This window comes from Talpa occidentalis, unplaced genomic scaffold (assembly GCF_014898055.3).
Source record: "Talpa occidentalis isolate TD23 unplaced genomic scaffold, MPIMG_talOcc4v2.1 talOcc4.3, whole genome shotgun sequence".
In the NCBI taxonomy this organism is placed as follows: Eukaryota; Metazoa; Chordata; class Mammalia; order Eulipotyphla; family Talpidae; genus Talpa; species Talpa occidentalis.
This window is the reverse complement of record NW_023603184.1, coordinates 123,889,669-123,901,723: the sequence shown is the minus strand read 5'-3', so window position 1 is coordinate 123,901,723 and position 12,055 is coordinate 123,889,669. Positions and strand designations below refer to the sequence as shown.

The 12,055-nt window shown below is 39.5% G+C and overlaps 2 protein-coding genes across 6 annotated transcripts in view; one reads left to right on the top strand and one right to left on the bottom strand.

Annotated features, from left to right (window-relative positions):
• Nucleotides 1-1,529: 1,529 nt before the first annotated feature.
• Nucleotides 1,530-10,555, bottom strand: NDUFB3 (NADH:ubiquinone oxidoreductase subunit B3). Its single transcript, XM_037523823.2, has 3 exons — nucleotides 10,481-10,555; nucleotides 4,631-4,778; nucleotides 1,530-1,832 (listed from the first exon to the last, which is right to left on the bottom strand). The coding sequence occupies exons 2-3, from the start codon at nucleotides 4,774-4,776 to the stop codon at nucleotides 1,676-1,678; spliced, it is 303 nt and encodes a 100-aa protein (XP_037379720.1). The 5' UTR covers nucleotides 4,777-4,778; nucleotides 10,481-10,555; the 3' UTR covers nucleotides 1,530-1,675.
• Nucleotides 10,556-10,886: 331 nt separating this feature from the next.
• The window catches only part of HYCC2 (hyccin PI4KA lipid kinase complex subunit 2), a 50,360-nt gene continuing 49,191 nt past the window's right edge, over nucleotides 10,887-12,055 (top strand). For 2 of the 5 annotated variants that reach the window (XM_037523821.2, XM_037523818.2), the window contains exons 1-2: nucleotides 10,887-10,933; nucleotides 11,710-11,743. The gene's annotated coding sequence lies outside the window, so the exon portion shown is untranslated. The other 3 variants (XM_037523819.2, XM_054699986.1, XM_037523820.2) reach the window with 3 other exon arrangements.

Genomic DNA, 12,055 nt, shown 5'->3' with positions numbered 1-12,055 from the left:
AAAAACTATCTGCAGAGGATGGTAAAAGTACCAACGCAATTCCCATTTAAAACCTTGTTAAAGCACACCTATGTCCATAGCAGCATTACTTAGAGCAGCTAAAACATGAACACAGCCAAAGCCTCGATGGAGAATGGATAAACATAGTATCCATTACATACATACACATACACAGGAATATAATTCAGCTTTAAAAAGAAATTCTGACGTATCTAAAACATGGATGAACTGGGTGAACATATAAGGCAGTTGGAAAAAGTCAAATAATGTAGGATTCCATTTATATGAGGTAGTTTTTCACTACCTCATAGAGAACGTAAAAAGGTGACTGTCAGGGGCTGGAGGTAGAGGGACTAAAGCACCATTGTTTAAGGGTAGTGACTTTCAGTTTTTTTTTTTTTTTAAAGATTTATTTATTTATTTATACATGCACTGGGTACAGTCAGAAGCATGGGAGGGTGAGAGAATTCACCAGAGCCAGAGCAGGGAGCAGAACAGGCAGAAAGACCGAAGTACACTGCTGAGGGGAACAGTGGGTGCAGCAGGAGAGGTCTGCGCACCATGTGGGACCTTCACTGGTGGCTGGGGATCAAACCAGCGCTGCAGAGGCTGCAGGCAGCTTTGCAGCCCAGAGCTCAGCCTGTGCCACCGGGGAGGCCCGACTTTCAGTTTTAAAAAAGATGAAAAGAGTTATAGAAACAAGTTATATGGTAGTGATGACTGCACATTATGAATGTGCTTGATACCACTAAACTGTACGCTGAAATAATGTTAAAATGGTAAACTTTATCCAATAAAAAAATTGAAAAAGGGGCCTCCCCTGGTGGCACAGGCAGTAAAGCGCCGCACTGTGAAGCTGTCCACAGCCACCGCAGCACCAGTTCGAGACCGGCCGGCTGGTGAGGGTCCCACATGGTACGTCAGACCTCTCCTGTCTTGCCCGCTGCTCCCCTCAGCAGTGTATTTCGTTAGTCTGCCTGTTCTGTTCTCCGCTCTGTCTCTGGTGAATCCTCTCACCCTCCCGTGCATCTGGCCTGTACCCCAGCTCTTGTATAAATAAATCTTTAAAAAAAAAATTAAAAAAACTCTACAAACTGTTAGAATATATCCACTTTTGGGGCCTCCCCGGTGGCGCAGCGGTTGAGCGCTGGGTTGCGAGGCTGCCCGCGGCCTCTGCAGCGCCGGTTCGATCCCCGGCTGCTCCCCGGCCACTGGAGGAGGGTCCCACATGGCGCGCAGACCTCTCCTGCCGCCCGCTGCTCCCCTCAGCAGTGTACTTCGGTCCTTCTGCCTGCTCTGCTCGCTGCTCTGGCTCTGGTGAATTCTCTCACCCTCCCGCGCTTCTAACTATACCCAGTGCTTGTATGTATGTATGTATGTATCAATCAATCAATAAATAAATAAATTTAAAAAAAAAAGAATATATCCACTTTTTCACATGTAGGTATGCAGAATGCACAGCTGTTGATACCCAGGCCCTGATGTATTCCATTCCAAATCTGGTAAGGTTTGAGACACTTTTTTTTTTTAAGAAAAGAAAGACAAAAACCAACTGGCTCCTTTTCTTACTTTATTAAATCTTACTAGTATTCTTTAAGGGACTAACACACATCAGTAGGCTACAGTTAAGAAATCTTGTTTTTATGCATTAAGAAGCCACTAAGTTACTTCTGTTTTATTTGTGGTGATTTTCTTTATTCTGGGACTCCAGGTAATATTCAGCTCCCACAGCTACCACAAATGCAGCAAATCCCCATTTGAATCCTTTTAATAATGCACCAACAAAGGAAACATTGTTTGCAAAGCCACCCATGAATCTCCAAGCTTCATTGCTAAAGGAAAAAAAGAAAATTGTAATCATATATGACTTATTTACATTCACTGAGTAAAATATACTTAATTCTCATCTAACAAACTTAAATGCAAACTTACATAAAATAATCTAAGTGGATTACAATAGGAATCTTTCTGTGGCACAGGAAACAAGGTCTACAAGCCCATTTCCATTAAAAAAAGAAACAACTAGAAGAAAAACAACGGATCATTTTACATTCCCTAGTCAAAGTACTCAGGATTTTACAGTGTTCTCAAATGCAAGACTCATTTTGATCTATACATCCCAGGTATGTATATATGTATTTACTTGTCACTACAGTCTCATGGAGAGAGAAAGTTAGAGACTTGGGTATTAATCTTTGTTATGCCGCTATACTAGATTCATAATATTTTAGGATGGGCAAGCTGCTTAACTTGTCAGGACCTGCTTCCTCTTCTAGTCAATGATGATTACTAACTGGTAATCCATAAAAAGATCTACGGAACTAAAAAGTGATCTTAACAGAGGTGATAAGATACAAAATATATTAAAACCAAGTGTATTCATTTATTTATTTATTTATTTATTTAAAAGATTTATTTATTTATTTATACAAGCACTGGGTACAGTCAGAAGCACGGGAGGGTGAGAGAATTCACCAGAGCCAGAGCGGGGAGCAGAGCAGGCAGAAGGACCGAAGTACACTGCTGAGGGGAGCAGCGCGCGGCAGGAGAGGTCTGCGCGCCATGTGGGACCCTCCTCCGGTGGCCGGGGAGCAGCTGGGGATCGAACCGGCGCCACAGAGGCCACGGGCAGCTTCGCAACCCAGCGCTCAACCGCTGCGCCACCGGGGAGGCCCAAAACCAAGTGTATTTATTATAAGTTAGCAACAAACAGTTGGAAATTCAAGTTTTAAAATATCATTCATAATAACATAAAAATACAAAAAAATTCAGGGTTAGTTCAATAAACTATGTATAAGATGTGTATGTAAAGTAATAAAACACTGATGAGAAAATTAGAAGATCTAAATTGTCTACATACTGGAAAACTCAGTATTTTTAAGGTATCAATTATTTTCAATTTAGCTATAGATTTAATGTGATACCAATTAAAATCCAAGCCAGCTTTTGTAGAAACTGAAAAGCTCATTCTAAAATTTCAATGTAAGTGCAAAGAAGTTAGAATACCTAAAACAATGAAAAAAAAATGTTGATGACCTTATAGTATCTGATTTGAAGAGAGTGTGGTATTGGTGTAAGGGTATGTTTAGTGATCAGGGTAACAGAACAGAAAGCAGAAACGGACAACACAAATTAGTCAAGTGATTTCTAACAAAAGTATCAAGATGAATCAGTGAGGTAGGGGAAAAGTCTTATACTAGGGGCCTCCCAGATGGCCCAGCAGGTAGAGTGCAGCGCTGTGAAGCCATCCACAGCCTCTGCAGTGCGGGTTAGATTCCCGGCCGGCCAGGGAGAAACCCACATGGCTCGGCAGACCTCTCCTGTCTCACCCGCTGCTTCCCTCAGCAGTGTATTTCAGTTAGTCTGCCTGTTCTGTTCCCTGCTCTATCACTGGTGAATCCTCTCACCCTCCCACTCCTCTGGCCTGTACCCCAGCTCTTGCATAAATAAATAAAAAAATCTTAAAAAAAAAAAAAGAGTCTTATAATAAATGGCCCTGGAACAACTGGATGCTCATCTGCAAAAATATTATCGTTCATGTTTATGTCACGTGATACAAAAATTATCTCAATTTTTATACCTAAGTTTAAGAAAGAAAACTATAAAAGTATCTAGGAGGAAATATTAAATAAGATCCAAAAAACAAAAACCATAAAAGGAAAAAAAAGCTAAATTGGGATTTCATTAAAAGTAGAACTTTTGAAAGAAAAGGAAAAGATAAGCCACACTGGGAAAAAACATCTGGAAAAAACCTTATATCTGATTAAGAACTTTTATAAAAAATAGAAAACTCTTATAATTCAATACAAGAAGACAAACACTCTGATAAGTAAAATGGGCAAAAGATTAAAGTAGACATTGAACCTAAGAAAACATACAAATAAAAATATGAAAAAAGCCTCATCGGTCTGCATGCAAAAGCAAATTCAACCACAAAGACTAGAATGGCAACCACAATGACTAGAATGGCAAAAATTAAAAGACTGATAATACCAAACGTAATGAGGACATTAAACAACTGAAATTATCATACATTGCTGGTGGGAATGCAAAATGGTACGCTCACTTTTGAAAAACATTTAGCATTTTTAATAAAAATAACCATATATTTTATCATATGATCCAGAAATCCCACTCTTAAGTATTTACCCAAGAGAAATGAATACATTCATATACTCAGACCTGTACTTGAATGGTTATAGCAATTTTATGCAAATAGCCAAAAACTGGAAACAACCCAAATGACCATCAGCTGGTAAATATAGAAGTATATTCATACAATGGACTATTACTCAGCAATAAAAAAGGAACTAGGGATCTAAATTTACAATGTACATAATTCCAATTACATAAAATTCTAGGAAGGGTAAAACTACAGAGACAGAAAGCAGATCAATGGTTGCTAGGAGTCTGGAGTGAAATAGTATTGTGTACAAAGGGACATAGGGAACTTTTTGGGATGACAGAAAAATTTATATCATGTCTATGGTGATAGTTAGATAACTTCATATAAAATACACATACAAATATTATATAAGTATACTACATACTTACTATATATATAAATGGTACTTCAATAAGCTATATACAATTTTCTAGTATACATTCTATCTAAATTATTTATACTTACCGGCCCCATGGATCCCTTAGTCCTTGTGCAGCCAGCTTCTCCTGGACAATTTCTAAAGGTGTTCCTTCTATCTTCCATTGTTTATAGTCTGGAAGTTCCATTTTACCATGGCCATGGCCATGTCCATGTTCATGTCCATGGGCCATGTCTACAGGAAAAAATTAACATAAGGGAGAAAACATAGGTTGTAGATAACAAATAGCAAGCTTTGCTATTCATGTTTATGGTAAAAACATTTAAAGATGTTTAAAAAAGAAAGCCGATATAAAATTTGAAGATTCTGAGATAAGAGATTTTATAGAAGTATCTTATTATGTAACAAATGTATGTTCATGGTTAGGAAATACACATACACAAAATATAAAAAAGCATAAGCAGTAATTCCACCACAAAGAAATAACCATTCACTATTTGGTTCTTTTCTTCATTATAACAGTAAACATTGTGTCCAATGTGCCAGGTGCACTGCACTTAAGCTGTTTACATATATAAGCATAACATGCTTTATTATGTTTTATTTTATTGCACTTTGTAGAGTGTGTTGTTTATAGGAAGCTCCACCAGCAAAAAAGATTATCATGCTGAAAGTTCGGAGAATGGTTAGCATTTTTTAGCCATAAAGTGTTTTAAAATTAAGGTAAGTACATTGTTTTTTAGACATTATGTTACTGCACACATAATAGACTGCAATATGGTGCAGTATGGTGTAAAAGAACTTTCAAATGTACTAGGAAATTAAAAAAGTTTTTTGAGTTTTAATGCAATATTCACTTTATTGTGGTGGTTTGGAACTGAACTCACAATATCCCTGAGGGATGACAGTAATAACTGTTGTTCTGAAACAACTCTGAACTTAAATAGTGATTATTAACCCCACTTTACAGATGATGACAATGAGGGCACAGAAAGGAAGGAAACTTTCAGAAAGTAACAAAAAACAGTAAATAATACAACTGGGTTTTGAATGTTTAAGTCTGGTTTCAGAACTCTCATATTGTGTTCTTTTTAGTCCTTTTATAATACATATACACAACAAAAATGCTGTAAATACTGTTTTGTTACTGGTTTTCTTTAAATGATTCTTTTAAATGTAGTATTATTGTTTTTAAATACACACAATCACATGAACTTTTTCTCTGGAGTCAGGTAATAAATATTTTAGGGTTTGTAGGCCAAAAAGTAAAATCAAGGATATTATATAGGTACTTACATAACAGAAATTAAAACCTCCACAAACATTTTACTGATAAAATTAAAAATATAATAAAAGCTGGTTATAATTTTTTGTAATACAGGTCTAATGACAGAAAATTCCCCATTTTTGATAACTTTTTTTTTTTTAAAAGATTGATTTACTTATTTTGCATATAAGAACTGGGATATAGGCCAGAGTTGCAGGGTGTGAGAGGATTCACCAGAGATAGAGTGGGGAGCAGAACAGGCAGAATGACTGAAATACACTGCTGAGGGGAGCAGCGGGTGAGTCAGAAGAGGTCTGCTGTGCCATATGGGTTAGCTCTCTGGCTGGGGATCGAATTCGTGCTGCAGTGGCTGCGGATAGCTTAATGGGTTGTGTCTTAACCCTTGCGCCACCAAGGAGGCCCTTTGATAACATTTGCTTTATCGTAGTTTTCCAAGCTTAGTATACCTTAGTATCAAAATGCAAATGTTCTTTTGTAAACACCATTTTTAGCTCATGTGATCCACAAACACAGGCAATGGTGGATTATCCAGCCTGATGTAGTTTGTTTTCTTCTGTACCAGACTAATAGGGATCTTAGAATCCCTTTTGTTTGCTTCCTTAAATAAAATATGTCCTGAATGATGATATAAAGACTTCAGTTTCACTAGCGTAATTTTTATAGATAATTTTAAAATAAACTTCAGTTCAGCCCCAAGTTAAATTGCTATGAATTTCAAATTAAGGGGGCATGGATTAATGATGCCATACTATAATTTGTATAATGTTAGCAGTAGCAACTCTATAATTACTGCTCTACAGGAATAAAATCAAACCAAATAATTATTACTATTATATCTCATTTATAACTATGAACAGATCCACTAATAAGACAGGATTTTTTTTTTTTAAAGATTTATTTATTTATTTTATACAAGCATTGGGTATAGTCAGAAGCGGGGGAGGGTGAGAGAATTCACCAGAGCCAGAGCAGGGAGCAGAGCAGGCAGAAGTACACTGCTGAGGGGAGCAGCAGGCAGCAGAAGAGGTCTGCGCGCCATGTGGGACCCTCCTCCGGTGGCCGGGGAGCAGCCGGGGATGGAACTGGCACTGCAGAGGCTGCGGGCTGCTTCGCAACCCAGCGCTCAACCGCTGTGCCACCGGGGAGGCCCTAAGACAGGATTCTTACAGTGCATTTTAGAAGACAGCGGTAATTATTAGTGTATACTGCTAAAGACATTATATGAAATGCTCATTTCATTAAATCATGTTTTCTAAAATATGGGGGTTAGGGTAGTGTACATAGTAATTCTCACAAATTAACCAAAATTCAGTATTTATATTTAGAGGGATGTGAAGATATTACAAAGCATTATTTTGATAATTTTTACATTTAAAAGAGAATGAAAATACCTACCAAATGCAAGTTAAAACTACAAAATTCAGAACTTCAAATGAAGCATTTAATCCACTGTTTCATTAGTTAGTGAATTCAATAATATAAAGTAAAAAATTATGATTTCAGGTTTCACACTGACTTGAGATTCAATACACATCCTGGATACACAATTAACAGCTGTAATATCCTGGGCAAATTACTTAATCTCTCTGAAACTCAGTTTGTTCATATAACATCAAGATAAAACTACCTTGCAAGATTGTGAGAACTGAGGAAAACACAATGTGATGTGCCTCCCACTTTTACACCCAGGTGAGAATGTGACTTAGCACAACCATTCTGAAAAACTGTTTGGCACGACCTAGAAAAGTTGAACATTTGAATGCCCTATGGCCTAGCAATTGCACACCCAGGTATATTTATTCTAGATCTGCACTGTCCATTATAGTAACCATGGGCACTTGAAATGTGGGTAGTACAATTGCGTAATGAGAATTAAATTTCAAATAGATTCTGAAATCAGTCTCATTAAAAATTTTCATGTGTATTTGGGTGAATTTGGGTATACAGAACTGTTATTCAACTGTAACTTTTGGGAACTATAAACACATTAAATATTTTCATTTATGAAAACAGCATACATTCTGTAAGTACAAAACATTGATGTAGAAGACTATAGAGAAAATGTAAACTTCATTAATAGTATTTAGTGCTGATATCTTAAAATAATATTTTGAATTACTGGATTAGATAAAATATCTTAATTTTACATTTCTTTTTACTTTTTAATATGGCTACTTGAAAAAACTTAATTACATACATGGTGTATATTACATTTCTACTCTACAGCACTGCTCTAGCCAAATTCTTGCCTAAGTGTAACAACAGCTATTCTTTATAAGAATCTTTTTAGCTACATTTTTTTTTTTTAAAGATTTATTCATTTATGTATACGAGCATTGGGTACAGTCAGAAGCGCGGGAGGGCGAGAGAACCCACCAGAGCCAGACTGGGGAACAGAACAGGCACACCGATGAAACACACTGCTGAGAGGAGCAGCGGGCGTGGCAGGAGAAATCTGCCACGCCATGTGGGACCCCCTGGCGGCAGCCCACCGCTGAACCACTGCGCCACCAGAGGAGGCCCCTTTAGCTACATTGTTTATGTTAGCCCCAAACTGTAAACAATACAAACATCCAGCAATAGAATGGATTGTTTATGTTAATAGTCACACTATAGAATATGACACAATGAGGGCCTCCCTGGTGGTCCAAGGGGGTAATCTCAGACCATGAAGCTATCCGCAGCCACTGCACCATGGGTTTAATCCCTGGCAGGGAGATGACCCACATGGTGCAGCAGACCTCTCCTGCCTCACCCACTGCTCCTCTAAGCAGTGTATTTCAGTCAATCTGCCTGTTCTGCTCCCCATGCTGTCTCCTGGTGATTCCTCTCACCCCCTACCCCCTATGCCCAGTCTGCACCCCAGTCCTTGTATGCATAAATAAATCAATCTTAAAAAAAAAAAAAAAAAAAAAAAGACTATGGGCCTCACTGGTGGCGCAGGGGTTAAGATGCAACCTATGAAGCTGTCTGCAGCCACTGCAGCACGAGTTCGATCCCAGGCCAGGGAGCAACCTACATGGCACAGCCTGACTACATGTGCCTACATGTGCCTCTCCTGACTCGCCCTCTGCTCCCCTCAGCAGTGTATTTCAGTCTATCTGCCTGTTCTGTTCCTCACTCTATCTGTGGTGAATCTTCTCAGCCCCCCCCCCCCACACACACTTCTGGCCTGTACCCCGGTTCTTGCATGCATAAATAAATCTTTATTTATTTATTTTTAATAAATCTTTTTTTAAAAAAAGACTATGACACAATGAAAAACTACATGTGACTGCATGAATGAACCTCACACATCTGAGCAAGGGATGAGTCAGAAGTATATACATATACTTTGATCCCATTTCTATAACCAGCAAAATCTAATAATTCATTTTTTAGGGATGTATCAGAGGTGGAAAATTAAAGTAAAATCAATGAATACTTATCACAAGTCAGGACAGTGATTACCTGTTGGTGAAGGAGATGGGCTCAGAGTAATTCATACAGCTTCTAAGGCAGTATTTTTCAACCGATTTTAAATTATTGTACCAGGTTTTGGGTGGGTGGGGACTTTTTTTTTTCCTTATCCTGTTCACATGACCTCTCCTCCCATAAGATCTTAATATTAGATATTCTGTATATATGTTCACATTCTATGGCTCTCTGCAGGGACCCCCAAGAACCAGTTTGCACCGCCTTGAAGAGCGATCAACTATTGAGAACGCAAGTTCTAAGTTACTGGCAATGCTTTCTTTTCTAACCTGAGGAATAGTTATACAAGCATTTGCTTAATTTTAATCCCTTCTAGTGTACTTATGTTTTATACATCCTCCTTTTATGCGTACTTCATAATAAAACTGAAATTTGATAATGTGACCTAAATTATGTCAGGACCCAACAACCAGTGATTATTTCAGTTTCAGAGCTGTTCAAACAAGAATTGCAAGGAAATTCAGTCAACAAAGAGAGGATACGTAATTATGAAATTTAAAGAGGCTACCTATGGCTGGAGTGAACCTATAAGTTTGGTGGATTAAAGGAGGCTGGCACACTTTCCCTAATAAGGAAATAAGACAAAATGCCGCTTACATTACAAGTAATTTTATCAAGGACTTTCAAGTATACATTCCAATTTCCCCATATTTTAAAAACTGTTAATATACTCCAAGAACATTAGAAAATAAAAGACAAATGAACTTTTAGTGCTCCTTTCAGTCCCTGCACCTATGTATATGCAATTTGAAAATAAGCACTCTAAAAAGCTAGACGTGACTTTGTATCCTGCCTTATTTTATTTTGAATCGTATCATAAACAGTGATACTCGAAAAATCTTACTTAAAACTATAGCAGGCATTACAATTCTTATTTTGAAAATTTTCGATTTTGGGGCTCTTCTGCTTTTATTCAAGTCAAAGGTAAACAAAAAACAGGCGGGGGGGGGAAACTTATGGACTTAGAACAACTAATTCTCATCACATCCTTCTACAACCACCCCTGACTGTCCCATGACTTCATAGTTCTCCACTGTTCCCTCTTCGATCTCCTTGCTCCCTGAGGCACACCTCTTACCACCCTTCTCCACCTAGCCTCTCCTTGTCTACAACTCCCAGAATAGAGTCTCATTCTTATTCCCAAAGCCGAGGTCTCCCAACAACTGTCTTTTACCTGACGGCAATCTGACCTCTCAGGACATTCAATATTCACCCCTCCAGCCGGAGCCAACAGGAAACGGAAGTTGTCCCTGAGTACTTTCCGGCAAGGAGGCAGAGCTGCCACTTACCGTTCCGGGGGTGGGTCACAGATTCTTGGATCAAGTGGGAATGACATGAAAGAGGATGGAAGCCGACATTTCCCTCCCCCGCACCTGTGCATCGGTAGTCTGAGGAAAGAGAAATTGTGGAGACTAGGGGGATCGGGAGAGGCGATGTTTTCTTTTCCTGGAGACCGGAATATATAAACGCTGCACCGAGGGGCGGGTCGCAGACATCCTGCAGCCAATGAGTGGAGCTGTTGTTGGGAGCTTGGAATCACCCAATGGGAGGGCCGGTTGTTGCGCTGCAGTTGGCAGCTGCTGCGGGAGGCGGTGGCGGTAAGAAGCCGGAGGCAGCAGGGTGACAGGTAGGCGGCGGTGCTGTCTTTGGGGAACGCAGAGTGCTAGATCTGGAGGGATTTTTTTTCTTCTCCGCCTGCAAGAACTATAGAGGGGAGCTGGCGAGGGGAGTCTGGCAAGGCTGTAGCCCGAGTGTTGGTGGTTCCAGACCCTCAGACCAGGTAGCTGCTGGAGAGGGTCTTGAGAAGGCAGCGAGGCGGCGTGTGAAGGGTGAGCCCGGCGGGGCGACGTGAGGGCCTAGGGCGTGGGGGCCTGCGGTGGCGCGGGCAGAGGAAGGAGAGAGGCGGCAACTAGACGGTGTTGTGAGGACTGGAGGGATTTCCTTGCACCGGGAGCTCGGAGAGAGAAAAAGGACGCGGCATTGCAGGCACCTGAAAGAAATCCCAGGGCATGCTTCTTAGGGCCGTTTCTCCCGGTGGGAGCAGGGAACCGAGGAGAAGGAGATTTACTGGCGGTCAGATCCTTGAAGCTCTTTATAGCTGTATATACATTATGTAATCCTTGGCTGTTATTTATCCAAGCAACTAGGTTGTCCCTCCTGGAAGAGGAGGTCTTGTCACCTATTGATGTATCAGAATAGTTTTTTCCTTGGCTTGAGTGCTTCCACCCCAGCAGGCTCTGCAGGCGAAGAAGCTAGAAGGATAGAGAAGTCACGAAGAGTTTATCCCAAATATGGGCTTGAGGGATGTGCTAGTTTGAGATGAATGTGACCAGGTTCATGTTTTGTACTTCATGAATTTGTTTTGAAGGTCAAAGCTGATAAATATTTTTTTTTAACCTTCAGGTGAGTGGAGAGCCTAAGAAATCTGTAGTAAGAGGTAAGTTCACCTTGGAAAGTGACTAGAAAATGAGTTGGTAGCTATTTCCCCTCCTAGATATTGTGAGTGTTAAGGGCTGTACAAATAAGGTGGTGGTCTGATTTGGGGGAAATGTCATTTTTTTAAAGTAATTTTCTCGCAAGTCTGAGAAGCTAGTTTTGGTTATATATTTCTTAAATATTAAAGTATTTCTTTGAGCGTCTCCATCTGAGGTAAAATTTATTTACAGCCATAATTTAAATCATGTTTTTTTCTAAGTTTTTAGACTCCTTTGTTTGTATAATGAAATGTAGAAATAAAATAGCCATTTCA